Genomic DNA, 27,123 nt, shown 5'->3' with positions numbered 1-27,123 from the left:
ACCCTTAAGGCTGGGCTTGTGGCTGCCCTGCCTCCAAGGTGGCCTCTGAACCTCCCCTCTCAGCCTTCTTGTCCATAGATTGCTCAGTCTGCAAGGGCACCTTGACCTTGGAGGAACTTGTGCCTGACAGAGCTCGAAGGAGCTAGTGAGTAAGAGTAGAGGGTATGGGCATAAATCCATGACTGAAGTTGGGAAAGTGCAACAGTGCTCAACATGCAATGTTCTTTGTTCCCTGCTTCTAGCAGTGCCCATGCAATGGGACTCCTGCATTTTGCCAAGCCATGCAGCACTAGAGAAACAAAACAAATGTGGCCCCTATATTGGCCCCTATAGTGTCTTACTAACACTCCTTGGGGAGTGGGCCAGCTGCAATCTATAGTCTGCAGGACAATGGGTTGGGCCAATCTCTGGGCCCTCCTACCACACTGTTGAGCATAAAACAATGTGGTCTCCTGATTCTAGCAAAAATTTTTTCTGTTTCTGCAGTCCATGTGTGTTTCCTAGACCTTCTGCACAGGAAGCTAAATGGAGGAGACAGGTGGATGGGGAAACTGGATCCCCAGATCCTCCCTTGGAGTCCTCTCAGCACCCTGGGCCACCTACCTACTCCAACAGCCACAAGCAGTGGGGAGAAGTTACTACTTCATGAGTGCCCTCAGCTCTCAGGCTGCATCTCTAAATTGCCAACTGAAGGCAAATATAGGGGGAAGACAGATGTCAGTCAGACATACTCCTAAATGAGACTCCATGACCATACTTACGTGGCTGAAATCTCGCAATGAAAGCTTACTTCCTGCTTAAATGGAGAGTAACTTTGGGCCTCATGTCTTATGAGTAATGATTTGTTAGTATTGGTTTTTATTCCATCTCTTCCCCCAATAGATCAAATAATGAAAATGTTTATTCTTTGAAGAATGCAGAATATGAGAACTCAAGAGAATTCCCTTCACACCAACTAAAGTAAGAAAATTCTGGGGCAAAAATGGATATAGACAAAGAATTCTTCAGATCATGAGGAATAGAAAGTTCCACAAGAAGAGTAACTATGAATCAATTTCCACTGGCCACTGGAAAGGACTGGAGGACAGATGAAGACCAGGGGGCCAAGACTGCTACAGAGGTGGAGTTACCAGTCCAGGCCATGGCTACCCATGGTATGGTAGTCCTGGTAGAAGTCAAGGAACCAGATCAACAGACCTGAAGGCAGGAAGCTGGACACCGTGGACTTATCACTTTATTAAAAAGACCCTAGGGGGGTGGGGTTGTAGCTCACTGGTAGAGCACTTGCCTAGCATGTGTAAGGCACTGGGTTTGATTCTCAGCACCACATATAAATTAATAAAATAAAAGGTTCACTGACAACTAAAAAAATACTAAAAAAAAAAAAAAAAGATCCTGGGGTATAGCTCAGTGGTAGAGCATGCACAAGGCCCTTGTTTCAACTCCCAGTACCACATAAACATGCCAAAAAAAAGGGGGGGAGGGGCTGGGATTGTGGCTCAGTGGTAGAGCGCTCACCTAGCATGTGCAGGACCTGGGTTTGATTCTCAGCACCACATAAAAATAAAGGCATTGTGTCCATATACACCTAAAAAAATAAATATTAAAAACAACAACAAGGGCTGGGGATGTGGCTCAAGCAGTAGCGCGTTCACCTGGCATGCGTGCGGCCCGGGTTCAATCTCAGCACCACATACAAACAAAGATGTTGTGTCTGCCGAAAACTAAAAAAAATAAATATTAAAAAAAAAAAAAAAAAGAGTAGAGGGTAGCCAGTGCAACAGCACTCCTGGGAAAGCCTGCATCCAAACCTAAAGGACCCTTTGACTGCAGGAGACAGCAGCAGCCTGACTGGAAACAACCTGTGCAGAAAAGGTGCAAGTTTTGTTTGCAGGCACAGCATCTTGGCTCTATTCTTATAGCTTCTTCCCCTTTAAGATGACAGCTGAAGGCATTCAGAAGGTAGGCACTCAGCAGAGAGGTTGAGAGGCTCTCTTTGTGCTTCATAGCCAGATAGTTCATCATTTGTCAGCTGGTCAGTATTTTCATCTTTAACATCCCCAGATGATCTTTCTTTTAACTTATTTAATTATTGCCATGCTGGGGACTGAAGCCAGGCCCTCATGTCTGCTAGGCAAGGCTCTACAAGTGAGCTATACACCCTCTTATCTTTCCTTAAAGAGGCATAAACATTTTCCACAAATGTACTGCAAGGAAGCACCAGTAGAATGAAGACTCAAGAAATGGGGAGGTGGCTGGCACACAGACAAGCCCAGTACCTATTGGGAGTTGGGGCATGGGACCGCACAGATCTGGACAGTCTCTGCTGTCCAGATCTGTTGGGAGTTGGGGCATCTTGGGTCTGTGGAGTGCATCTTGGGAGTTGGGGCTTGGGATAGCACAGATCTGGACAGTCTATGCTGGGAGGATATGGACATGTGGGAACAGTTACTCAGGCCCCTTGAACTCACCACCCCAGGCAGTTTCACATAGTGTGTTTGTCCTTTCCTGTCCATGTCTGTTTATTTAGGAAAAGGCCATTAGAGTGAACATCATCTGCCATCTGCCCCATAACAACTGTGGGTTGTCTTCCTGGGCCCCATTATGGGTAACTGTGAAATCCTTTGGAATGGGGATGGGGTTGAGTGGCGGAGTGCTTGCCTAGCATGTGTAAGGCACTCGGTTCAAGTCTCAGCAACACATAAAATAAATAAATAAAGGTATTGTGTCCATCTACATTAAAAAAAAATCCTTTGAAATGTCCTCAAAAGTAGAGTCGCTCAACTTCCTGATTCTTGGGAACTACTAGAGCTGCTGGGTATGTCTTTGAGAAAGGGACAGGGTCTAATACACCCGGTGCAAATGATTGTGCCAGGCTAAAAGTTGTGAAACACTACTACAATCAATTTCAAAACTGTTGACTCTGGGTGTCAGTGACCCACCTTGACCCGAGGGTAGCTGCCAAGCACTCCCCACCAGTATGGAGATCTTTTATGTTGCTCGAACAGACCTTGAACTCCGGGGCTTAAATGATCCTCCTGCCTTCCAGGTAGCTGGAACTACAGGGATGTACCACTATGCCTTTCTAACTGCCCACGAGTCTTGATTGCCCTCTTCAGGTTTCTGGGAGGACAGATGGTGATGGGAGTTGATTGAGATAGGTGTTCACAGTTTGTTTTTGCAGGGATACTGTCTAACCAAGCTTATGAGGGTTTTAGGGGATGCTTGGGTATTTTTGTGTTTGTTGAGTTCAACTCAGGGACACTCAACCACTCGGCCACATTCCTAGCCCTGTTTTTTGTTTTTTGTTTTTTTTAAGAGACAGGGTCTCCCTGAGTTGCATAGCGACTCTCCATTGCTGAGACTGGCTTTAAACTCAAGATTCTCCTGCCTTAGCCTCCCAAGCTGCTGGGATTACAGGTGTGTGCCACTGGGATTAACTGCTCAGGTGTTCTTGTTGCTGCTTTGGGAAAGAAGACCTGACCCTTGCCCAGGTGCATGTGCCATTTGTGCAGAAAGGGATGTGGCTGATCCTTGAAGGCTGCTGGATACACATATTAAGAGCACATGGCAAGGAAGAGGTTGAGATGGACAGATTCTTGCTGTGATAAAGACAGCCTCTTCCCCTGACTCCAAGAAGAAAGAGAATCTTTCCAAAGGGCATACTCTATCATCAGGCACAGCCAGGGTGGACTGCAATTTTCAGGCAGCCAGGAAGATCTGGTTGGCAGAGAGAGGCCCTCCTGAATGACTGAGTTCCCCTGGGAACTGGAAGCTGTAATTGTTTTTCTGGGTCTTGCCTCTTTATGGGGAATGGTATGTCCAATATCCTTTTTTGAACAGGGAGGACTTGAAGCAGTTTTTTATTTATTTTTTTAAATTTTGTCTTACTACAATGTTTTTCTTTCATTTCTCCTCATCATCCTCCTCCTCCTTCTTTATTTTATTTATTTATTTATTTATTTATTTTGCTGTGCTGGGAATGAACCCAGCACCTTGTGTATGGCAGGTAAGAACTATTATTTTGAGACAGGGTCTTGCTAAATCACCCAAGCTGGCTTTGAAATTTTGAACCTCCTGCCTCAGACTCCTGAGTATTAGGATTATAGGCATGCATCACCATGCCTGGCTGTTTTGTTTTTGTATTTATCTTGGTAAAATATACTGGGCTTATAATTTATCATTTTAACCATTTCTAGGTGTACAACTCATTGGCACATAAGACCAAAATTTTTGAGACCAAGGGATCTGTGAAATAATAGGGTTTATTGACCTGTGATAGATGCCAGCTAGAAAAGGAAAGGACCAGTCCTGGGACACATTCCCCAAACTCAGCATTGGGGACAGGTAGCAGTTGGAAATGTCCATCAGACAGGAGCTAAGAGCTTTTTTTCCTGAACTCTGGGGGAAGGAAAAACACTGTAACCTACATTGGCTATAGATGAAAAGGGCAGGATAACTCCAAGGAAGCAAGATATTGGGATAAGATAGTTTTTAAAGAGAAGCGCTTGTTGCTTCTGGATTGGTTGGGATTAACAGTCCAGAAAACTTATGTGTACATAGGCCGTGATGGCCCTGGTAGCAGCGATAGAGTTTAAGTCAAAGTTTCAACATTAGGAATTTTGTGTTGGGAGAGTGAGTATTGGAAATTGAACCCAGGGCCTCACACATGTTAAGCATGTGCTCTACCAATGAACTATATCCCCAGCCTAAGTTTCAACAGAGTTTTTATTGGTTTTGTAGGCAGCTGTTAACTGATTAACTTGCCCTATCTTTTTCTCCCTTTATCCTCCGGCCTTTGTAGATAAATTTAGGACAAAAATTTTAGAAGTTTTATCAAGTATTAAGTACATTCACAATTCACAATGTTGCGTAATCTTTAACCACTATTTCCAGAATGTTCTATCATCCCAAACACAAATCATACCCATTAGGCAGTAATTCCCCTCCCCCTCCTTTCAGCCCCTGGTAACCTCTAGTCTACTGCCTATAGATTTTCCTATTTATATATTTCATTACCTGTAATCATACAGTGTTTAATCCTTTTGTGTTTGACTTTTTTTTCACTTATATAATGTCTTTAAGGTTCATGCATGTTGCAGCATGAATCAGGACTTTATTCATTTTAATAACTGTAATATTCCATTGTATGAATATGCCACATTTTTCTTATCTATTCATCTGTGGGTAGACATTTGGGTTGTTTCAGTCTTTGGGCTATTGCAAATAATGCTATGAACATGGGCTATTGCAAATAATGCTATGAACATGAGTGGGCGAGTGTATGTTTGAGTCCTTGCTTTCAATTCTGTCTATACTAGCAGTGGAATTGCAATATCATACGGTAATTCTTTGTGTACTTTTTTTTTTTGGTGGAACTGAACCCAGGTGATCTTACCACTGAGTTACATCCCCAGCCCTTTTTGTTTTTTACTTTGAGACAGTCTCACTAAGTTGCTGAGGCTGACTTACCACTTGTGAACCTCCTGCCTCAACCTCCTGAATTGCTTAGATTATAGGCTTGTGCCACTGTGCCCGGTTTGGGAAATAGTTTGATGGTTTCGCAAAAAGTTACAGAAAGAGCTGGTTGTGGTAGCCTAAATCTTGTAATCCCAATAACACAGGAGGCTAAGGCAGGATGAACCCAAGTTTGAGGCCAGCCTCAGCAATTAAGTGAGACCCTATCTCAAAATGAAGAAAAAAAAAAAAAAGTGGGGCTGGGGATGTAAGCCAGTGGTAAAGCAGCCCTGGGTTCAGTCTCTAGTACTGCAAAACAACAACAAAAGTGTTTTTCCATCTCCATTTGCACCAATAGTGGATGGGCCAATTTCCCCACATCCTTGTTATTTTTCTTTTAAAAAGAAAAAAAGCCATTTTCATGAGTGAAGTGTGGTTGTGATTTTCATTTCCCTAATGACTAATAAGGCTGAACCTCTTTTTATGTTTATCTCCCCTTCCACATTCCCCTAAACTGGCTATGGAACCTAGGGCCTCCTGCATGCTCTATCACTAAGCTACACCCAGCCCCAAATTCCATTTTTAAATGGAGTCTTGTCATTTTATTAGGTTTTAGGGATTTCTTTATATGTTCGTAAATTAAACTCTCAAAAGATTGATGATTTGCAAGTATTTTCTTTCATTTTTCATTGTCTTTTTTAGTGATTTGATGCAGGAAAGTTTTTAATTTTATTAAGGTCCAACTTATTTTTTGATTGTTGCCTGTGTTTTTGGTGTCACGTATAAGAATCCACTACCAAATCCAAAGTCACTTATGTCTACAGTTTATTCTGAGCTTTATAGTTTTAGCCCTTAAAGTTGGATGTTTCATCCATTTTGAGTGTTAAGATTTTGTTGTTATTTAATTTTTGCATGTGGTATGACATAAGGGTCTAACTTCATTCTTCTGCATGTGGCTATCATTTGTCCCAGCACATGATAGCCACATGCAGAAGAATGAAGTCATATCATATTTTTCCCACTGACTGGTTTTGGCACCTTTGTTGACTATAGATGAGGGTTTATTTCTGGACTCGGTTCTAGTCCATTGGTTTATATGTCTGTCTTTATGCCATTACCAAAGTATTTTAATTACTGTAGCTTTGTAGTGAGTTTTATTTTATTTATTTATTTTTGCAGTACTGAAGATTGAACCCAAGGATTTATACGTACTAGGCAAGAGCTCTACCATTGAACTGCACCCCCAAGTCTTATAGTGAGTTTTAAATATAAAAGTGTAAATCCTGTAATTTGTTTTTCTTTTTCAAGTTTGTTTTGGCTATTCAGGGTCCCTTGATTCCATGGGACTTTAAGGCAGATTTCTCTTTTTCTGCAAATATGTCCTTGTGATTTTTTTTTTTTTTAATTGGGGATTGAGGCACTATCACTGAGCTACATCCCTAGCCCTTTTTATTTTGTTATTTTTTGAGACAGCATCTTATAAAGTTGCTAAGGCTGGCCTCGAACTTGCCACCCTCCTACCTCTGTAACCAGTAGATCTGCCTGGATCCTAGATGGCTGGATTTAGCTTCCCACCTGTGTAAAAATTAGGCAAAAGATGGAAAAAGGAAATATAAAATTTATACAGTTTTGTCAAACTGGGGAGAAGCAATCCAGTTGGAAGCTTCTCCCCATGACCCCACAAAAGCAATTACAGAAACAAAAGCCAGATTATATACGTATGTAGGTTTAGTTAACCTTTCAGGCCATAATGGGCAATCTCTTGCCATCTTCTTTGGCACCTGTCAGGGTCAAGGGTCACAGTCCTTTAGCTTCCTTCTTTCAGCAGAAGTTCTTAATTGGTGTGTGTGTGTGGGGGGGTGCAAATTCTGTTTTACCTCAGCTGACCCAGTAGCTGGGATTACACTGTGCAGTGACCTTCTATATTTTTCATGCTCTTGTAATCAACTAAAGGTATAATGCGGAACCAGGTTCAGTTGTACATGTCTGTTAATCCCATTGACTAGGGAGACTAAGGCAGGAGGATTGCAAATTCAAGGCAAGCCTGGACAATTTAGCAAGACGCTGTCTCAAAATAAAAATAAAAAGTCTTAGGGTAATAACTTGGTGATGAATGCCCTGGGGTTTAATCACACACACACACACACACACACACACACACACACACTACTGAGAGGGAGAAGAAGAAGGAAGGGCAGGGGCGGGGGGAAGAAGAAGTAGTTGAAGTTGTAATCTATGCAGGCCTGGGTTATAGCCCAACCTCTTGCCCAGAACTCCTGGGCAATTAAAAACTCTAGACAGTGACTAATGTCTGCACAGTGTCCTTTGATATCCAGGATGGCATGATTCATACCTCCTCATGAGCGGACAGGACCGGGGCCAACCCCAGGTGGTCTGCAAGAGCTGCATTTGGTTTGCCCTGCTTGTTCCAGGCTTCTGGCCTCTGGGCCTTTTTCCTGTAAGCTGTGCATTGGTCATGCTGGCCCATTGTTCTCTTAGATCATCTCTTTTTTTTTTTTTTTTGTGGTGCTGGGGATTGAACCCAGGGCCTTGTGCATGTGAAGCAAGCACTCTACCAACTGAGCTATATCCCCAGCCCTAGATCATCTCTTTCTTATTGATTTATATGTATTCTTTGTAACTAGCCCTCCATCTTATATGTAATTTCCAAGTTTTATCACTGATCTCCTGGGGAAAATATGGCCCTGGCAAAATGGTTCCTTTTTCCTGCTTTTCCTAAGGTTTGGGTTCATGTGCCACCATAACTCACAGGGCAGTGCAGATAACGACCAGAGAGACTTCTCCGGAGTCCCTGGTTGGGGGACACTCTACCATTACCTCTCTGAGGCCTTCTACAGCCTCTTCTGAGGCTGGTAAGGTGAATTGCTACCTTCAGCAAGATGGGGAAGGCCTGGGCAAGGCTGGCCTATGGGGAAGGGGTTTGGATAGTTGGACCTTGATAATTTCTGGATTAAGGTTTCTGTTAATGATTATCCAAAAACAAAATTGAGCTCCACACAAATATCTGCTTGGCTGGTAAGCTCAGAGAATAGAGTCTAGACCCTTTCCACAGCTATGAGAACAGGAGCTATTTGAAACATCTTTGAAGATCATTTGGCTGATGGAAGAGGGCAGGATGGATTCAGGTCTAGCATGTGTTCAGTGTAAATTGGCTTTATGTCCTGAGACTACCTAGAAGTCTAGGTGCCCATAGGCAGAGCCTCAGCTTTTCTATTTATTTTCTGCTCTGTCTTCTGAGTACTTTTCCCCACCAGTGATCCTGGGGTTTAAAGCCCTGAAAATGTCCTCAAGCAGTCTCCCCACAGAGAGAGGAAGCAGGTCCTGGGCCTGACTCCTTTTCCCTCTTGGATGTGCCTTTCTGTGCTTTTAGTGGAAAACTGGATCTTATATAGTTGCAAGGGTTTCCCAGGCCCCATCCCAGAAAGACCTGTGAGTGACTATAAGGACCCTGAGGGAAGCTTGGCAGATTTCTCTTTCTTATGTTACAGTCTCTGGCCTGAAATGATGGGCCTTTGCTCTGAACATTGTGAACTCAACTCTATGCCAGCTGAGGGACCCCTGGCTGAGCTTCCTCAAGGGCTACCTGCCAATAGGATTTCAAGTGGAGTCATTTGCCATGATTTCAGATATCATTGTGCTCCCCTCCCCTTTTTTATTTTTTATTTAGGCACTCAGGGCAGCTCTACCACTAAGCCACATCCCTAGCCCTATTTTGTATTTTATTTAGGGACAGGGTCTCACTGAGTTGCTTAGTGCCTCGCTTTTTTGCTGAGGCTGCCTTTGAATTCATTATTCTCTTGTCTCAGCCTGCCAAGATGCAGGGATTACAGGTTTGCGCCACTATGCCCGGCTTTATCATGCCACTTTTGTGGTCAACAGATATGGTTTTGCATGTCTCACTTACCTTGTGGTGTGGGCAGCAGGGCCAACCTTGCTCCCTCTGGAACAGCACTCCATGAGGAGAATGGCTGTCTTTGTGCATCTATCCTGGGCACTGCCTCTCTCCTTACCCGGAAATACAAGGCCACACAATGGGGGCTGGGGGAATGGAGCTCAGTGATAGCACTAGAGCATGTGTTGGCATATGTAAGACCCCTGGGTTCAATTCTTAGCAACAACAAAAAGGGTCATGTAAATCTGTTGGCTGTGCAGACTATGAGTGTCCAGTGAAGGCTTCCCTGGTGGGGCCAAGGGGGCTCCACAAAGTGTGTGGCCTCCTCTGTGCCTTGTAACCTCTCCTACCCCTTAACACTTCTTTGCCTGTACTCCAGGCTGTGGAGCCTTCCTAGACCTGAGTGTCTTCTAAGGTGCCAGGAGGTGACAACCTTGGTTTATATTTACTTCTGTATTATGTTTTTGTTTTTACAGTGCAGGGATCAAACCCAGGGCCTCATATATGCTAGGCAAGTACCCTACCATTGAGCTGCATCCCTAGCCCTTGAGCTTGGTTTTAGAGGGTCAGTGGACTAAAGCTGTTCCCTACCTCAGTTGGGCAGGTTGCCTCACACACACACCCCCATCCCAGTCCGTCTGATGCAGGGAAGGGAGAGATTCTTGTACCCTCCCTTAGAGCACGTTTGCTGTTTAGCTGGGTTCAGCTGGGTGGAATGTAACTAATACAAGGCTGAATAATAAGATAAAATTGCACAAGTTTTATTAATTTTACATGCACATTGGGAATTTCTACACAATAATCAAGTGCAAAGACATGATCAAAACATGATATTTTCATGCTTCTTTAGACAATGATAAATTTGTAAGGAATTTTATGATTTCTGACTTGAATAGTAAATTCTAGGGATATCACTTAGAGATACATGGGGGGTAGTCTAAGTTTTATTTAGGTTCATCACAGCCCCAAGTTACTCTCTCGGGGGGGGGCGGTGTGGAGAGTATGTATGTATGTATGTATTTATTTGTACTAGGGATTGAACACAGGGGCACTTAACCACTGAGCCACATCCCCAGCCCTTTTTTATATTTTACTTAAAGACAGGGTCTTGCTGAGTTGCTTAGGGCTTCACTAAGTTGTTGAGTCTGGCTTTGAACTTGAGATTCTCCTGCCTTAGCCTCCCTACATGTAGGCCGCTACATGTAAGAAAAGGACCATGTGGCCCTTCCTACAGTCATAGTTCTTCTTTCAGTTTGAACTAATAACAGTTCAGCATATTCTGAGATGGCCTGTCCTTAACTCCTTCACTGGGAAGGATCCAGACAGGGAGTTCTGCCTACCAGAGGAACATGTGCATCCTCTCTGTTTCTTCACAGATGCTAGAGGGGTAGGGTGGTGAGCTTCCCTGGCACTGACCCATTTAGGCAACCAAGGCATGCAACATTGTTTCTCTGAATTTTGGCCCTCCACTGAGGACAAGGTGGTAAGTCAGGAAAAGCACAGAACACTTAAGCCCCTCCCTCTCTGCTCACTCCCTTCTCTGTTCCCTTCTGTGGACTTCCTTTACCCTGCTGCCTCCTGCCCCCCTCCTTCACCAAGCTCCACCTTTGCAGATGCTGGGAGTCCTTCTTCTGCTGTTGGCAGCTGCCTCATTGGGCCTTGTGCTGCTAGTCCTGCTGCTATTACGGAGATACCCGTTGTGCTGGGGATTATTAGTCATCTTCTGGCTTGAGTGGGTCCTGCAGCCAGTCCACAACCTGATCATGGGTGACACTAAGGAGCAGCGTATCCTCCGCCATGTGCAGCAGAACGCAAAGCCTGGAGACCCTCAGAGTGTGCTAGAAGCCATTGATACTTACTGCACGCAGAAGGAATGGGCCATGAACGTGGGTGATAGGAAAGGTAGGTGACCTCTCTAGCAGGCAGAACCCTGGTCAATCAGCACTGTTGCCTCTACAGGAGAGTCCTGTTAAGGGGGTGGGTGGTTGGGTTTGGGAGCCCTGGAACGTGTTCAGGTGGGAATGGGAGACTCGTCAGGACCCTGAGCCACAGGACCCTGCTTGTTGCTCCCTGACCCGGGGCAAAGATTGTTCAGAGACCTGGACACCCATTGCCGGACTCTGCACCCAGACCATTGCTCCAGTGAGGAGAGATGTTTTCCAAAATGTGCTTTGTAAGGAGAGAGCCAGCCAGGGAAGGTCATTGTCCAGGGACATAGGGGTGGGAGTCAGGTTCTGCAAAGTCCCTACCATAGATGTCTCCATGGACACCAGTCCCTAGTGACTCCTCATAACCCCATTACTTAAGAAGGCCACAGTAGGAATTACATTCAGGACCCTACACTCAGACAACAAGAGTGGTGCAGCTTCCCTTGACTTTGTCCCACAGTGTCATGGGACCTGCCTAGGAACCAGTCAGTCAGGTTCTCCAGGCACCTCCCCTGGTCTTGGACTCTAGCCCAGAGCACAGATGTATGTTCTGCTTCACCTCCTGGGACAAGACTTCACAGCCCCTGTCTAGCCCCCTTAGATTATATAACTCTTGAGGGAGCCAGGGAGGGTGGGGAAAAAGAGGGACTGGTGTGTGCAAAGGCATAGGAGCCTGGAGGACTGTGGAAGTTCTAAGAATATGTGCAGTGAGGACAGGTCCTCAGAGCTGGGGACTTTGAGGGAAGTAAAAGACCCTCTCCAGCAATGGTTAGGGACAGTGGGGAGGAAAGAGGGACCTGTTGCTTGATCTGGAGAGGGGTGGAACCTATGAGTAGGAGTTAAGTTCCCCTTTGTCCAGCCACACTTACATACTCCCCAACTGCTCCACAGGCCAGATTGTGGATGCTGTGATTCAGGAGCACAGCCCCTCCCTCGTGCTGGAGCTGGGGGCCTACTGTGGCTACTCAGCTGTGCGGATGGCTCGCCTGCTGCCAACTGGTGCACGACTACTCACCATGGAGATGAACCCTGACTTTGCTGCCATCACCCAGCAGATGGTAGATTTTGCAGGTCTGCAGGACAAGGTGCGGCATGCCTGACACAAGTGACAAATGTGGACTTTGAGACTTGAAAGGGGAAGGCAAAGAGGTGGGGAGTGCCTAGGGCACACCCAAAATTGATTCATGCATTGAACACATGCTTTGCCTGGGCTTCTTAGTGCTTTCCAGGTCTGGGGTCATGAAAGGAATACCCAGCAGCTTGGGAAGAGTGATATTGCCTGGAAATTCCCAAGGCTGCTCCAGGAGGGAGCAGGCAAAATCCTACAATCTAAAAGAAAATTAATGGGAGACAAAATCTGTGGGTGTCTGGTGGGGTGGTTGCAGGGAGTGGGGTAGGGGGCTCTTATGTGTTCCCAGGGCACAACACCAACACATTGTTCTAGGTCACTGTCCTGGTTGGGGCATCCCAGGACCTCATTCCCCAGCTGAAGAAGAAGTATGATGTGGACACACTGGACATGGTGTTCCTTGACCACTGGAAGGACCGATATCTGCCAGACACACTCCTCCTGGAGGTGAGCTACACATGCCTTGCTAGAATAGGCTCCTAGGTTGGCTGCTGCTGTAGGTTCTGCTGGGACCACCCAGGTCGGTTGATCTCTGCCTCTGAAGATCCATGTACTCTGGCCAAATCCTGCTGGGGCAGTCCAGGGGACATAGGTGGCCCCTGGGGACAGCCTTGGGTACTGCATCAGTTAGCTTTCCAACACTGTGACAAAATACCTGAGAAAATCAACTTCAAGGAGGAAAGATTTTATTTTGGCTCACAGTTTCAGAGGTGTCAGTCAATGATCACTTGGCTCTGTTGATTCTGGGCCTGTGGTGAGGCACATCTTTGGTGGACAAAAATGCTCACCTCATAGGAAGCACAGTGGGAAAGAAAGAGAAAAGGGGAGAAAGGGCTGGGGAAAGATATTTTGTTCAAAGACACACCCCCAGTTATCTGCTTCCTCCAATTAGGCTCTACCTCCTAAAGTTTCTACCACCTGCCAGTGGTGCCACCAGTTGGGGACCACACCTTCAATACACAAACCTTTGGGGGACATTCCATATTCAAACTATAATAGGCATTGAACTACACCTAGGGTGCTACCTAAGGTCAGGGAAAGCAGACAACCATGGCGGCCCTGAGGCAGGTGGAGATGGGAGGAAAGGGGTTGTTGGGTCAGGGATCAGATAAAGTAATCTGTTGGAAGCATGGGGGTCAGATTGCCTGAATTGGGAAAATAGGGGTCAGAAAGCCCAGGCTGAAAGGGCACTAGGCTGAGGAAATAGGAAGAGCAGTTCTAGGGGCCACAGCCACTTTGCTGATTGGGTATCTGCTGATACTGGCTCCAGGGAAACCAGTGTGTCCTTAAAATTTGTCTCTTGAAGTTTCTATTGTGGGGGCTGGGGTTGTGGCGCAGTGGTAGAGTGCCTCACATTTGCTAGGCAAGCACTCTACTACTGAGCTGTAACCCTAGCCCGACTTTTTTTTTTCTTGACCAGTTTCTTAAAGGACATTGGGCCCCTAGCAACTCCAAAGGTGACCAACATTTCACTCTTCCTTTATGACATGAAGAACTCATGAAATTTTGGTATCACTGATATCATTGGTCTTACTAAAGGTCAGCTTATTAAGGCTGACTCCTGAATCTCTGCTTGACTCTAAAACTCTAGGTGCCCCGTCTTCCTTCTCATCTTGTACATTTCTGCCCTTTCTTGGTGCCTGAGCACAGGTGCCCTCCTTCTGAGTAGTTCTTTGTTCTAGATATTTTCAGCTTACTTTGCTAGGACATTGTTTTTTTTTTTTTTTTTTCCCTAAGAGGAAATACATCTTGATTCAGTGTACTTCCTGTGCAAATTCCAGATCATGGGGTTGTCCCCTGACCTAAGTGACCTTACAGCTATGTTCTCTACTACTGTAGCCTGGGGGCCCCCTTGGCTTTCTTCCACTGCCAACAGGCTGAAAAAGACTGCCCTCCACCACTTCCAGCTGAAAATGCTGGGTGACTGTTGAACATAGGGCAGCACATCCCTGCAGAGGTGCAGAGTGATGTCTGTCATTTTCAAGTGAGAGCCCCCTCCTGCCTGTGATTTGAGATACTCAAGGTCACTTATCTTTGTTGTTGTTTTGGTAATACAAGTGCTCTATCACTGAGCTATATTCCCAGCCCTTTTTGAGATAAGAGTCTTGCCAAGGCTAGCCTTAAACTTGAGATCCTACAGCCTTAGCCTTCCAAGTCATTGGAATTATTGGTGTATATCCATTGTGCAGGCTTTATTGTTGTTTTACAGTACAAGGGATCAAACCCAGGGCCTGGGTAATACTCCAATCTGGGTTGCTTGTTTTTGCTTTTAATGTTTAAAACTGCTTTTTAACTTTTATTTTGTAATTATGTGGGGTGGGGGTGGGAGACAAAAAGCCAACAACCCTCCATGCTTCCAAACTCAACTCCAAGATGTGTCTGGGGGACCTTTTGCACTGCCTCTTTCCCCACCAGGATACACTTCCATTCAGGTTTCTTTTATTATTTATAAATATTTATATATTTATTTTTCTGATGTGTGCACATCTACCTCTCAGCTTAAACATTTTATGGAGTTTTTTTTTCTGACTGCAGACCCTGGGGGGCCACACCTGTTGCAGCATGTTCAATAATGACTCCTTCATCTTGTAGAGAGCTCTGTATCTTCCCATATCCCCAAAATTGGTGGAATAGAGATCTGCAAAAGCATGAACCTTGGGATATCCAGAGAAGTGGGTAGTCTTGTCAGTGGCAAGATCAACTTGCCCCCCAATCCTGTGGGTCACCAGCTCTTGTCTGTAATGACTGTAGCAGCAGCCCAAGCTGCTTAGGGCTCAAGGGCCTGTGTTCCTAGAACTAGTTATCTCAGGAGCATGCTCTGGTTCCAGCATTTCCTCTACTTCCTCATCCAGTAAGCATTTATTGATGGAGATTTATTGCTGTGTGTCACATGTTTTTCTAGGGACTGAGTTGGATATAGGAGTGAATGGAAGGGTGGAGATAGTGATTCAGTGGTAGAGCATCTGCCCAGTATATATAAGGCCCTTGATTTGATCTCCAGTACCATGAACAAAAAAAGAAAAAGAAAGGAGGAGCAAAAAGTCCCAAAGTCCCATCATTTCAGAAAGCTGATGTTCCAGACACAGGACTAGGACCTAACACAACCCTTTCTGACACTGGTTGCTCTGGGGAGAAAATGAGGGAGTGAGAGAGACCTGGTGCCTAGGGCAAGGCATAAGACAGTGCATGAAGCAGCATCTTGGGGAGGAGCACCTGGTTTGGGGTGAATTTTCCTGGCTCCATAGTATAATAGGTTCATTACTCTGTCTGTCTGTCTTCTGTAGGAATGTGGCCTGCTGCGGAAGGGGACAGTACTTTTGGCTGACAATGTCATCATCCCAGGAACACCCGAATATCTGGCATATGTGCGTGAAAGCAGCAACTTTGAGTGCACACATTACAGCTCATATTTGGAATACAGGAAGGTGGTGGATGGCCTTGAGAAAGCCATCTACAAGGGCCCAAGCAGTCCAGTGCAGCCTTGATCGTCTATCCTGCTCTGGGCTCCCCTGCCAAGCCTGGTCCTCCAAAGGGCAAGATAGACTAACTTCTACTAATGCCATTTCTATAATTCTGAGATTGTCCTCAAATCCAAAGCTTACTTTAGGCCTGTAAGGCCTGGGCCTTGCCCATACAGTGACCTCTCTGTGTTGCAGTTCCAGATTGTCACACTCTGGCACGCTCCATAGTATAGGTTCATTGTGTGAAAATACTGCTGACAAAGCTAAATTGAGGGTAGCGGGGATAGCTCAGAGCACTTGCCTAGTGAGGCTCTGGGTTCCATCCTTAGCAACACACACCACAAACACACACACACAGACCAAATTGGGGCAGGTGGTATCTTTGGAGTCACTGACCAGCAAGTGGAATTCCAATAGGGTTTCTACATGGTCCTCAGGCACTGACACCTCTATTAGATCCAGGAAGGGGTGTGGAAGTCAGACATCTACAAACTGCTGTGCCTTCCACTCAGGATGTCCTCAAGGCTTGCTGTCAGTAGGTGGCAGCAAAGTAACTACCAGAATTAACAACTCATATCATACTTTGGACTCCTGAATTTTCACTTTCTTTTTAAGAATGAATCATAACTGCTTTACTAAAATTGGCTAGCTGCAATAATCTTATACTAAAATAATGTTTAAAGGACAAAATAGAAATTAAAAATTAAACGCTGGGCATGGTTGTGCATACCTATAATCCCAGTGGCTTGGGAGGATCATGAGTTCAAAGCCAGTCTCAGCAACAGTGAGGCACTAAGCAACACAGTGAGACCCTGTCTCTAAATGAAATACAAAAGAGGGCAGGGAATGTGGCTTAGTGGTCGAGCACCCCTAAGCTTAATCCCCAGTACCAAAAAAAAAAAAAAGAAAAAAAGAAAAGATTAAGTATTTAGATACAAGATAACTGAGTATAGTTCTTCTCAACTGCCACACTGCTCCCTCTTTCCCAGGACCCTTTGCTAATATCAAACATGCCAATTTCCTCTTGATGGAATGCTAATGCTACAGGTTAGGCTCATGGCTGGCTGGGTCCTGTGTATCACACCCAGCCTAGGATTTCTGGCCATAGCAGTGAAGTGGAAGCCAGCCTTACTTAGTATTACTGAAAAAAAAAAAAAAAAAAAACAGAACAGAGAAATTGGCCAGCCTTTACCCATCTCTAAGCAGGCACTAGGTAGAGGTGAACGCAGGGCTATGCAAAGTACCTGACTCCCTGGACCCTCATGTGGCACTGTAAATGATTATGTTCCTTCCTATTTCCAGTCAGCTTGGTTTAATGCAAAGGAAGGCAGGCTTAGCCTAGCCAGAGCATTTCTTCTGGCTGCTCAGGTACCAAGTGGTGAAGCAGAGTTGATTTGTGTATGCCTAAATCTAGAGCTGCTCCAGCCCCCACCTTGGCTCTGAGGCCCCAACTCCTCCAAGTGATCAGATTACTGGCCACCCCAGCAGGATCCCAGTTCCTATACTGGACACAAATATAAACGCTGTCCAAGCTGAGCTCACCTGTGCCCATTCCTGGTCTCAGGGCCAGCTAACCACCCATAAGCCAGCCCACTTCTCTGAGCATAGAGAAAAGGAATTAGCAAGTAGCCAGGGTGAATGGATATGGAGAAATGCCCAAAGGGCAGGAGCAGAGTCTGCACTGGTCAGCCTTTACCTACCCAAGGCTGAGGGAGAAGCCCAGTGGCTTGGGAAAAAGAAGCTGAGCCACACAAAACAGAAAGTTCTTTGTTGCTTTTTTAAAATTTTCTTACAAAAAGTTAGATGTTTACCAATACAATCTTATTTTGGTTTTGTTTTTAATGCTTTTTTTCAGTGTTTTTCTTCTGTTTTTAAGTCACAAACAGCAGGCACTGAACAGCATTCCCTTGGGGGCTGCTGCCAGAGGTCAGTCCCGGAGGTTACTTGAGGTTCTGGGCAGATGCAGATATGGCACCCATAGCAGCCCCAGCTAGAGGCAGTTCAGGGAAGAGTTCCACTATATGGGGATCCTACACATCCACAGATCCCAATGAGTGGTAGAGGGGCAAGCATAGCCTGAACTCCATCTCGCTAATCCCCTGCCTGGGTCAGCCCTCTTGGAGCAGCCCCATGCCTGCAGTCTGCCTTCTAAGCAGGGTAGGGCTTCAGCCAGGGGAGGCCTCCACTCTCCATGGTCCCACTTCTTTTCCCAAGCCCCTCCCTCCCTGCCTGGCTGTCTGTCCCCAGGAGTTGCACCTCAGTTCCATATTGCTCCTCTGGGGCACTGGGCACACAGGGTGCTCTCTCCTGTTCTCTCAAAGCAAAACTAGTTACCCTCCCCTGCCACTTCACTGGTCCCCACCCCTGCCCACACACAGCACCATGTCAGTAAATAGCTAACTCTGGCCTAGGGAGTTAGGTCGGGAGAGCAGAGGGAAGAATGGACAGGGTGGGTCAGGAGGGGTGTCCATAAAGGTCCTGGCTCCGGGTGAGAATCTCAGCCGCCAGGGGGCTCCAAGCTCCACGACAGGGTCTGCTCAGGATGGCCCTTCTGGTGATCCCTAAGAACACATGGTTGGGTCCTGGCCCTGAAGAGGGAGATGGAAGGAAGAAAAATGCTGCAACCACTAGCACAAGCAAGTAGCCAGAACCAAATGAATGGGACAGCAACTGCAACCTCTGGACAGAGATCACTGGCCATGTGAATGCAGATGTGGACAAAAGCAACTACTATGGATCAGGAGATAGGGGCCAACCCCCAGGGACTTGACACTAGGACCAATCCTGACTTGTTGGACCTGGTGGAGTCCTATGCTAGAGGAATTTAAGGCTTATGGGGGACCACCCCCTGCTATGGATTAATCTCCTCAGGAACTTGATTTCACAGTGCTATGAGGCTATGGGCCCTGGGAGGATCCCTGCTCAGATCTCAGTCTGGCCTTCCCAAAGATGGGAATTTGGGCCTGCTGTGCTTGCTGGCAGCTTGGGTCTTGCCAGGGAGCAACAGGGAGAGCAGAGCATGCGGCCAACAGAGATTAACAAGAAGCCCTGCCCAGAGGATAGGAAAACAGTTGGACAAACAACCAGACAAGAGAACATACCAGGCATGCAAGCTAGACCCAGGAGTCAACGGGCTGAGGCTTAGTGTCCCCCACGGCGTCCACCAGCCTGACCGAAGGCCTGCTGGGCCCGGGAAGAAGGGCCTTCCTGCAGGGGTCAGGCTGCAGCACACAGATGGGTGGATAGGTGGGTGGGCAGGATGATGGCAGAGGCAGAACAAAGCACATTAGTTGCAGCTGAAGGGCGGGGCTGAGCTGGTCAGTGGGGTCAGGGCCAGGGCAGTGTGAGAATGGGCCTGCCAAGGCAGCATGGAGCAACTCAGCTGGCATGGCTCACATAGGCTTAGCTGGCATGTGGACACATACAAAGGCCTTCACATAAAGCCAGGGACTGGTACAGAGCAGGTGATGGGTGCTGCACTCTCCACTGGACCATGGCATGGACCATACACATGCATGCAGAGAAGGATGCAGAGTCACTTTCTCAGGCTCCGGTCCAGTGCATTGTGTGGCTAGGTGGAGCTCTATCCCCTTTTTCCTCCCTCCCAGCAGGTGGAGCTCTGAACCCAACACCCAAAGGCTGACTGATGTGAAGGGCTGCTTCCCAGGCTTGGTTCCAGCTCCCAGTTGTTCATGGATAAATGTTACCCTAGTCATGCCCCAGGGACCACATCAAACTGAGTGCTACCTAGCTGCTCCTTGGACAAACCCTAGACATACAGCCTCCCTGGTCACCTACCCACAATCACTTACTTTCAATGGTTCCTTCTCTGAGGCCTCCCCTATAGAGTCACTGCCCAGAGTCCTCCGCTCCCTCCGGTCCATGGTGGAATATCCATCTGTGGAGTGGGTTAGGGTTGGTGGGGCATGAGGGGAGCTCTGAGGGGCAGGCACTCTAGGAACAAGTTAGCTCCTCTCAGGCCAAACTCAGGAGACCCCTTGGACAGGGAGCTTTTACAGAAGATCCCCACCTACCAGATCCTTGGAGACCTGTCCTGGTGCCAGCTCTCACCAGTACTGCATTATATTCCCTGGGTATCCCTGAACCAATCTTCTCCAGGGAGCAGGTCCATGGAAGTTCTTCCCAGCACTAACCACACTTACCCCATAAAACCAGCAGGACTGTCTCAGAGCCCTCCCTCCTCCCTGAGGAGGAAACAAGTTCACAGCACCTGCCCTCACCTGGGCCAAGGGCATCCATGGGGATCACATCACGGCTGCCTGGCTTCTCACCATCTGGAAGGCATAAGCAGGTAGCTGGTTACAAGGAAAGGACAAGCAACTGGGGATGGAGAGATGACCAAGGCAGATAAGCCCATCATAGGACTGACCTCAGTGACCTTGGGTGCTCTTGTCACTAATGTCACTGCATTCTTCAGCCCAGCTTCTGCCTGCTGACACCCACCACCCAGCCTGGTGCCAATATAGACAGCATGGGAAGGAAATACCCAGGAGGATGAGAGCAGGGAAAGGGGCCACCCCCAACCTTGTCACGATCAACGCAGGTGGGGAGCCACTCTTGAGCCTTAGGGATGGACTCTTGTGCCATCCACCTCTTCCTCTGGCCTGTACTTACCAAGGCTCTTGTCTACTAGAGGCAGCGTGCTGTCATCGAAGCCTCCGGGACTAGAAGCTGCCTTGGGTGCTTTGGCTGCTGCAGCAGCCGACTTAAAGAGACACAAAACAGGGGGTGAGGTGGGAAGCAGCGCCCTTGGAAACCTGACATGGTATAATGGGAGAGGGAAGGCCAGGGTGGACCACACCTGAAAGCGAGCCTTAGTCCAGCCATCTCTCTGTAGGGCACTACGTAGCTCCTTGTAACTCCAAACAGTCTGAAGCACATGTGATGCTGCTTTTGCCTCCCGAACCGACTGGCTGCAGCAGGATCAGAGGCAGGATCATAAGTCCCTGGGGCCTTCGAGTCTCCCAACCCCACCTCCTGGCCCCACTCCCACCCCCTGGTCCCCACCCCTACCCACCTATTGGCTCCTAGTGCCACCAGCGCGGGCACACCACGGGCCTGCAAGAGTGAGCGTGCATTATCCAGGCTGTCGGACACAATCTCATGGATGGTGTTTAGAACGGCAACCACTGTGTCTTCTTCCAGGCGGGCTCCGGGTTGAGCTGGAGCCTGAGCACTGCGCACATTCCGCACCAGTTCTGCCATGGCGTAGCTCCCTAAGAGGCAGGGTCTGGTATTAGGACATAGATAACCTCTGCCCAACTGTGTGGGAAGGAGCAGGGTTGAGGCAAGGGGCATTGCCAGGAAGGCCCCCAGGACGCCATAAGGACCCCTAAGAGCAGGGGGCTGAGCTTCGGAGAATGGGCCAGGAAGACAGTGAGTTCCTGTAGCTGGCTGGGACTAGCCCAAGACACAAGGGCAGGGCCTGGATTCCCAAACTACCCACCCCAAACCAGAAGTGAACGGCCTTCATGGTTCTACACCTTGGCCCTGTCAATGTCCTTACCGATGAGGTCTTTGTTGCGACGGTCCAGTGAGAGGTTGCGCAATGCAATGGCTACAGCACGCACCACCTTGTCAGTTTCAGACTGCAGTAGCTCCACCAGCACCGGCAGCCCACGTTCCTTGCGCACTGTGGCACGGATGTATGTGGCCCACTGTGGCGGTGAGGACAGGGAGATGGGTTGCTCAGCGAGGGGTGGTTCCTCACAAAGTCCTGCCCCAATAGCTCAGCACTACCTCTATCACCCAGGGTGTGTACCTTGAACCTCCCAGACCTTGGGGAGTCATACTGTATCTCACCTCCCCCCGAAATACCCTCCAGCTTGGGCAGGGATTGGGGAAATTCCCTTCCTGTCCAGGTCATGCTCTCCCTGCCAAAACTGGCCCCTTACCATCCAGTTGCCGGCACTGAGGTTTTGTAGGGCACCTGCTGCAGCTTCCAGGGTGTTGAAGTTCCGACTCTCCGTGAGGAGGGAGAGGTAGAGGCGTACTACCTCTGGCTGGTACAGTAGCTCAAAGCCTGGGTACAAGGACAACCAGAGCCCATAGTCATCCAGAACCCCCTACCCTTACTCCCAAAGCTGTGGTGAACTGGGGCCAGGGATGAGTGTGGAGGAGTCAGGACATGTTTTCTATCAATGTATTGAACCCTATAGCCACCCAAAGAGGAAAATGTTCCCATTTCACAGAGGGGCAAACAGGCTTACTCAGAAGGTAATAGGTTTGGGTGAGGACATTCCTTCCTCAACCATGCTGCCAAAGAAATGGGACTGGATCTGCCTGGAAGCCTGAGCATAGCAGGGGACTTTTGGGGAAAGGAGGTGACAACCAGGACATACTACTAGCAATAAGCCCCACCAGGCCAGGGCACCTGGCTACCCTCCCTGGAAACAGGACCCCCGACCCAACCCAAATGCAAATGAACCTGTGAATGAGGGGCCTGCCCTAGCAACAGGGCCTGCCCTCCCTGCCAACCACTCTTAAGAGCTCTAGTAATGAAGGTCTCAGATTGTGATCATGGCTGCCCTAAGATGGTGCCCTGCAGAGGGATCCAGAGTCAGAGGTGGAAGCAGCATTCCAAGCCTGCCTTTCCCTACTTTGGGCCTCTGTCTGGCTCTAAGACATTACTTCCCTTTCCCCTATCCTCTCACATTTCATCACCGCTCCCCTGTCCTCAAGTCTCATGTTCCCTCTACTCTAACTGGGCTTACTATTCCCCAAACTCTCCAAGCATTCTCCTCTAAGGCCCTGTTGCTCTGCCTGGTATGGCCCCACATCACACCCACCCACCCAGGGCTGGGTCCTTCTACCCATCTCGGGGGCATCTGGGTTCTTCTAGCTTGCAGGGCAATGTTTTCTTTCATGAGCTAGTTCTGAGTGCAGCAAACAATGCCAATCCATATACATGAATCCGGCGGACAGAGGACATGAAGGGTGAACAACCCTGTCCCTGCATGAGTCCATAAGAGGGGCATTCTTGGGTCCTGGCCCTCTGGTCCATGACCTACTGGCTCCCAGCCCCCATGGAGTATACTGAAAGCCCTACCTTCCCTCTGACTGGCCTGTTTTACCTGCTGAGTGACTGAGCAGAGCCTGGCCTGTATCTTCCCATCTACCCTACCTGAAATTACCTGTGATATTGATCCTGATTCTGAGCCCTTCCGAGGTGCCCAGGGATTGGACCCCTCCATGAAATTCCAAACATATGGGCCCATTTCCCTGTCTGAATGATCCCCTCAGACTCTTCAAGCCTGCTTGATGGCACAAGGCTTCCCCAGCTCATACAGTAGCCCCACCAAGTACCCATGGCCACTTCTGGCTCTGCCTCTTCCCACTTACCTTTTGCAGCCTCAGTTCGCTTGGGCAGGTCCAATGTGTCAAAGTTCCGGTCCATCTCACCATCTTTCTTTCCTGAAACAGAAAAGCAGTGTGAGGGGAGGAAATCTTCATGGGGCACAAGAGTATATCAAGAGGATTAGGCATCGTCCTCTCCTGCCCAGAGATCAAAAACAACCTTAATGTCCAGGCCTGGGCACTGAGAGGCCCTGGGTGTGAAGCACTTTTTTAGTCTGGGTCAGGGAGGTGGGACCTAAGGACATCCCAGCCCTGCCCTGGGGACTAGGCCTCACCTTCCATCAGGTTCTGGGAATGTACCACAGACCTCTTCATGGCTTCCTTGAAGCTTCCAGGTATTTGAAATAAGGGAAACAGGAGCCCATGCTGGGTAGCAGTTAGGTACAAGCATAGAGAAACTGACAGGGACAGTGCTTGCTGAGGTCACACAGAGAGGCAGGGCTGGGGTCAAGTCCCATCTAAGGGGAAAATTCCCTAGTCAGGGGCCAGACATGAACATAGCCTCTACGAACCAGAACCCCCTTACCCAGGCTGGGTTCCTATAGTGGCCCTACCAAATTCTTGTGCAGCCCTGGCTTGCATACCTCCAGGACAACAAACTCAGTGCCTCTAGCCATCTTCCTCTTGGAAAGCAATAAGCCAAGCTCAAATGACCTGAGGTTCCTGCCTTGCCCATCCTCATGGGACAACTAAGCCACATTATAGGGGCACATTCTGCCCCAGTACACACTCTGCCCTCTGAGTAATAGACATACCCCAGGCCTTGCACACTTTCTGCTCTGCCCTGACCCTGCTTAGGTAACTGAGTCTGATGTTACAGAGGGTATTCCCTCTCAGGCTCCCCACAAGTCCATGGCTCACATTCCTGCCTTTGTCAAGTCCATGTAGTTGTCATGGAGATGGCTGCCTTTTCATGGGACTGGGGGTGGGACAGGGCCTTGAAGCTGGAAGGCATCCCAAGAGCCCATTGTACCCACTGCCCTGCAGACGTCATAGAAAACTGTCTTGAGCCATGGGGACACGCATCTCCCTGATGCTACAGCACCTGCCAGGCCTGGACAGCAGGACAAACAGGAACTCACCTTGATGGAACCATTCCTCTGGGCGGCCGGAGGAAGCACAGGAGAGAGGAGATGAGCCTGAGCAGGTGGCACCCTCCCTGTGCCCTCAGATTCCCACTGTGTGCCTTGGGCCAAGTAAGAACCTTGTCCCAATTACTCTTTGGGGCTGAGAACTCACCAGTGGGACAGGCAAGGGAGGACCTGGGATCAGCAGGGCAGGTGAAGGAGGTACACTGTTCTGCAACTGGTAGGGGATGCAGGTTCCTGGAAACTGCAACCCCCAGGTACCTAAGGGGACAGTGTGCAGCAGAGGCCTAGCCCAGCTGGAGTGGGGTATACCTGCAGGGCTTGTCAGGACATGTAGGTGCTCTTTAAATGACCAGGGGGTGTCACCTATAGCACTTTCCAAATTCACAAGCCAACAGAACCCTTTTCTAGAGTTAAGGGACAGAGTTTGGGCAGTAGTAGACAACATGAACACTTTTCTGGGGGGCTCACAACACAGGGTGAAGACCAGGCTTGGGTGTGAACCCTGGCCCGTTAGCTGTGTGACCCACAGCAGTTCCCTACTTCCTCACCTGCCATGGAGGGCTGACCAGATGTCCTCCAGCTTTTGTGGTTGTCTGTCATGGATATGAGAGACTTTAGCCCAGGGAATAGGGTCTAGGGGGAGCATGCCAATCTCACCCACCCACCTTTGGCCTTCTTGCCACCAAAGCAGCTGGCGTCATCCCTCCTCCGGCGCTGGGAGCCTGCAGCACTGCCTGGGGGCCCAGGCTCAGCCTCCTGGTACCTGTCAGCCCCAGGCACCTCCTTGTGCACATGGTAGGACAGGTTTCGCATGATGCATACGCAGTTCTCCACAGACTGTGGGGAAAGGTGACCTGGTGGGGCAGGGCCACGGGGTCTGGGGATTGCTGACCATCCCAGGACCCTGTGTGTGGAACTAGCTTTCAGGAAAGATTGGCCACAGTTAGGCCAAGGAGGGGCTACAAGAGGAAACCCCTATCTTAGGGAGCACTTGCCATCAGTAGGACCACGCCTTCTTCTCAGTGTGGCCGCTACCAGGTGGGTCATGTCTAGATCCACACCCATGCCCCTTTGGGCCACCCCCAGACAGTTCCAGACCCCTGGGTCCCATTCCTGCACCATCCAGTTTTTGATCCTTGGAAGGAGGCTGCAAGACTGTCCCTGCCCTGCCCACCTTGTTGTCTGTGTCCTTTCTGCCCACAGCTGACTGCAGGGCATGCAGGAGGGCATCCACCAGTCCTTCACATTCCCGGAGCCGTCGCCTGGCCTCAGCACCATCTGAGCTCACATTCCTGTATTGCCAGAGAGCAGGCCTGGTGACCCCTTAACCCCCGTAAGAACTTCTCCAGCCCCAACCCTGGCCCAAAGGGCTTGTCTTCATCTGTACAATTGGCCCTGCTGCTGCCACAACAGTCCCACTGGGATAGTATACCAAAACCTGAAGCACAGTGAAGGAGGGGCAGGAAGTCCTGACAACTTCAACTCCAGGAGGTGGGCTGCTTTAGCTCAACATATCTGTTGGGCATAAGGGGGTCTTCCCTGACTCCCAGTTTAATTAGGAAGGGCCAAAGAGGGGCCCAAGGAGGCCTGAATCCATCAGTACATGGTAATTCTGCCCCTGCATCCCAGCAGCAGCACTAGGCTCCACACTGAGAGGCCTGGACCCCATAGGACCATTGGGGCAGGACCTGATGGATGCCTGTGGAGTCTATGGAAGGCCTCCCAGAGATAGGAGGGGAAGAGCAAAGGTCATAAACATGAAGGGACAAGACTCAGAGGTAACTGGACACAAGGATCTTGCTCCTACTCCCTAGCTATCATGGTGATGGGATGATGGGCAGAGCTAGAGTGGTTGGACATTATAGGAAAGGTGGGAGTCCCTGTCTAGAGGTTGCCCTTGGGGGTCTCCCATCAGTCCTACTTCCCATCAATAGGACTCGTGATGTGGCTCTGAAACTCTTAAGATCCAGGTGGTTCACTGTCTTCCATGCTCTCTGGGACTTTGAGAACATGGTTACCCACCAGGACAGGGCTCGGGTGTATGTGCAGTCTCTGGCACCTGTTTCTGCCTCCCTAATTAAATACCCAGTCATCCTGTGGAAACAGCCTGAGCCCAGCCCCTACCCACACCTCAGGCAGCCTGATGTGTTCTTGAAGACAGTCGTCCACTCAGCATCCCGGGGCTTGGAGTCCTCGTTGGGCTCTCGCTCCCAGCCCGAGTGGGGCACGATGACCTCATGGGTCAGCGTCTGCAGGCCATGGTCAATGATGACCATCTTCAGGGGTTCGTAGGATGACAGGTTCCAGAGTGTGCCTGCAGGGCGCCGCCGACCAACCATGCTGACTACTGGGCCCTGCCTCCCCTGGGGACTATGCTCAGGACCTGCCCCCACCCTTGTTCCCCAGTCCACATAGGAATTTTTTGTTCAGTTTGGTTTGGTTTGGTACTGGGAATTGAACCCAGGGACACTTACCACTGAGCTACAACCCTAGTTCTTTGCAGAAGCTAGCCCAGAACTCGAAATCCTGTCTCAGTCTCCCAAGTAGATGGGATTATAGGCATAAGTCAAAGTACCCAGCTTTACACAGTTAAAAGAAAAAAAAAAAACCCTACACTGATTAACTGTGTAAAGTTAATCAGTATAGGTTTTTTTTCTTTTTCTTTTTATGGACTGAGGATTGAACCAGGGCCTTAGTCCATGCTAGGCAAGCACACTAAGACTGAGCTACACTCTAGCTTGCACAAAAAGTTAGAAAATAATAAAAA

General features: G+C 48.6%; 2 protein-coding genes across 11 annotated transcripts in view; one reads left to right on the top strand and one right to left on the bottom strand.

Moving 5' to 3' along the window:
• The window catches only part of Comt (catechol-O-methyltransferase), a 33,558-nt gene extending 15,828 nt beyond the window's left edge, over window positions 1-17,730 (top strand). The window contains exons 2-7 of one of the 4 annotated variants that reach the window (XM_071617844.1): window positions 6,637-6,712; window positions 10,747-10,853; window positions 10,984-11,272; window positions 12,190-12,383; window positions 12,743-12,874; window positions 15,712-17,730. In XM_071617844.1, coding sequence (XP_071473945.1) covers window positions 10,806-10,853; window positions 10,984-11,272; window positions 12,190-12,383; window positions 12,743-12,874; window positions 15,712-15,912 — 864 coding nt within the window. In that variant the 5' untranslated portion in view covers window positions 6,637-6,712; window positions 10,747-10,805 and the 3' untranslated portion in view covers window positions 15,913-17,730. The remainder of the gene's footprint in view (window positions 1-6,636; window positions 6,713-10,746; window positions 10,854-10,983; window positions 11,273-12,189; window positions 12,384-12,742; window positions 12,875-15,711) is intronic. The other 3 variants (XM_027924220.2, XM_071617860.1, XM_027924222.2) reach the window with 3 other exon arrangements.
• The window catches only part of Arvcf (ARVCF delta catenin family member), a 49,404-nt gene continuing 39,926 nt past the window's right edge, over window positions 17,646-27,123 (bottom strand). For 4 of the 7 annotated variants that reach the window (XM_071617804.1, XM_027924290.2, XM_071617809.1 and 1 more), the window contains 11 exons: window positions 26,487-26,670; window positions 25,531-25,648; window positions 25,022-25,193; window positions 23,251-23,322; window positions 21,804-21,931; window positions 21,416-21,566; window positions 20,927-21,125; window positions 20,524-20,822; window positions 20,130-20,183; window positions 19,701-19,786; window positions 17,646-18,476 (listed from right to left, as the gene is read on the bottom strand). In XM_071617804.1, the coding sequence (XP_071473905.1) occupies window positions 18,450-18,476; window positions 19,701-19,786; window positions 20,130-20,183; window positions 20,524-20,822; window positions 20,927-21,125; window positions 21,416-21,566; window positions 21,804-21,931; window positions 23,251-23,322; window positions 25,022-25,193; window positions 25,531-25,648; window positions 26,487-26,670 (1,490 nt within the window). In that variant the 3' untranslated portion in view covers window positions 17,646-18,449. Of the gene's footprint in view, window positions 18,477-18,921; window positions 19,110-19,700; window positions 19,787-20,129; window positions 20,184-20,523; window positions 20,823-20,926; window positions 21,126-21,415; window positions 21,567-21,803; window positions 21,932-23,250; window positions 23,323-25,021; window positions 25,194-25,530; window positions 25,649-26,486; window positions 26,671-27,123 lie in introns of those variants that run through there. The other 3 variants (XM_027924292.2, XM_027924296.2, XM_027924297.2) reach the window with 2 other exon arrangements.

This window comes from Marmota flaviventris, chromosome 1 (assembly GCF_047511675.1).
Source record: "Marmota flaviventris isolate mMarFla1 chromosome 1, mMarFla1.hap1, whole genome shotgun sequence".
Classification (NCBI taxonomy): domain Eukaryota; kingdom Metazoa; phylum Chordata; class Mammalia; order Rodentia; family Sciuridae; genus Marmota; species Marmota flaviventris.
Note: the sequence above shows the minus strand (reverse complement) of the source record. Positions and strands in the feature narration are given on the sequence as shown.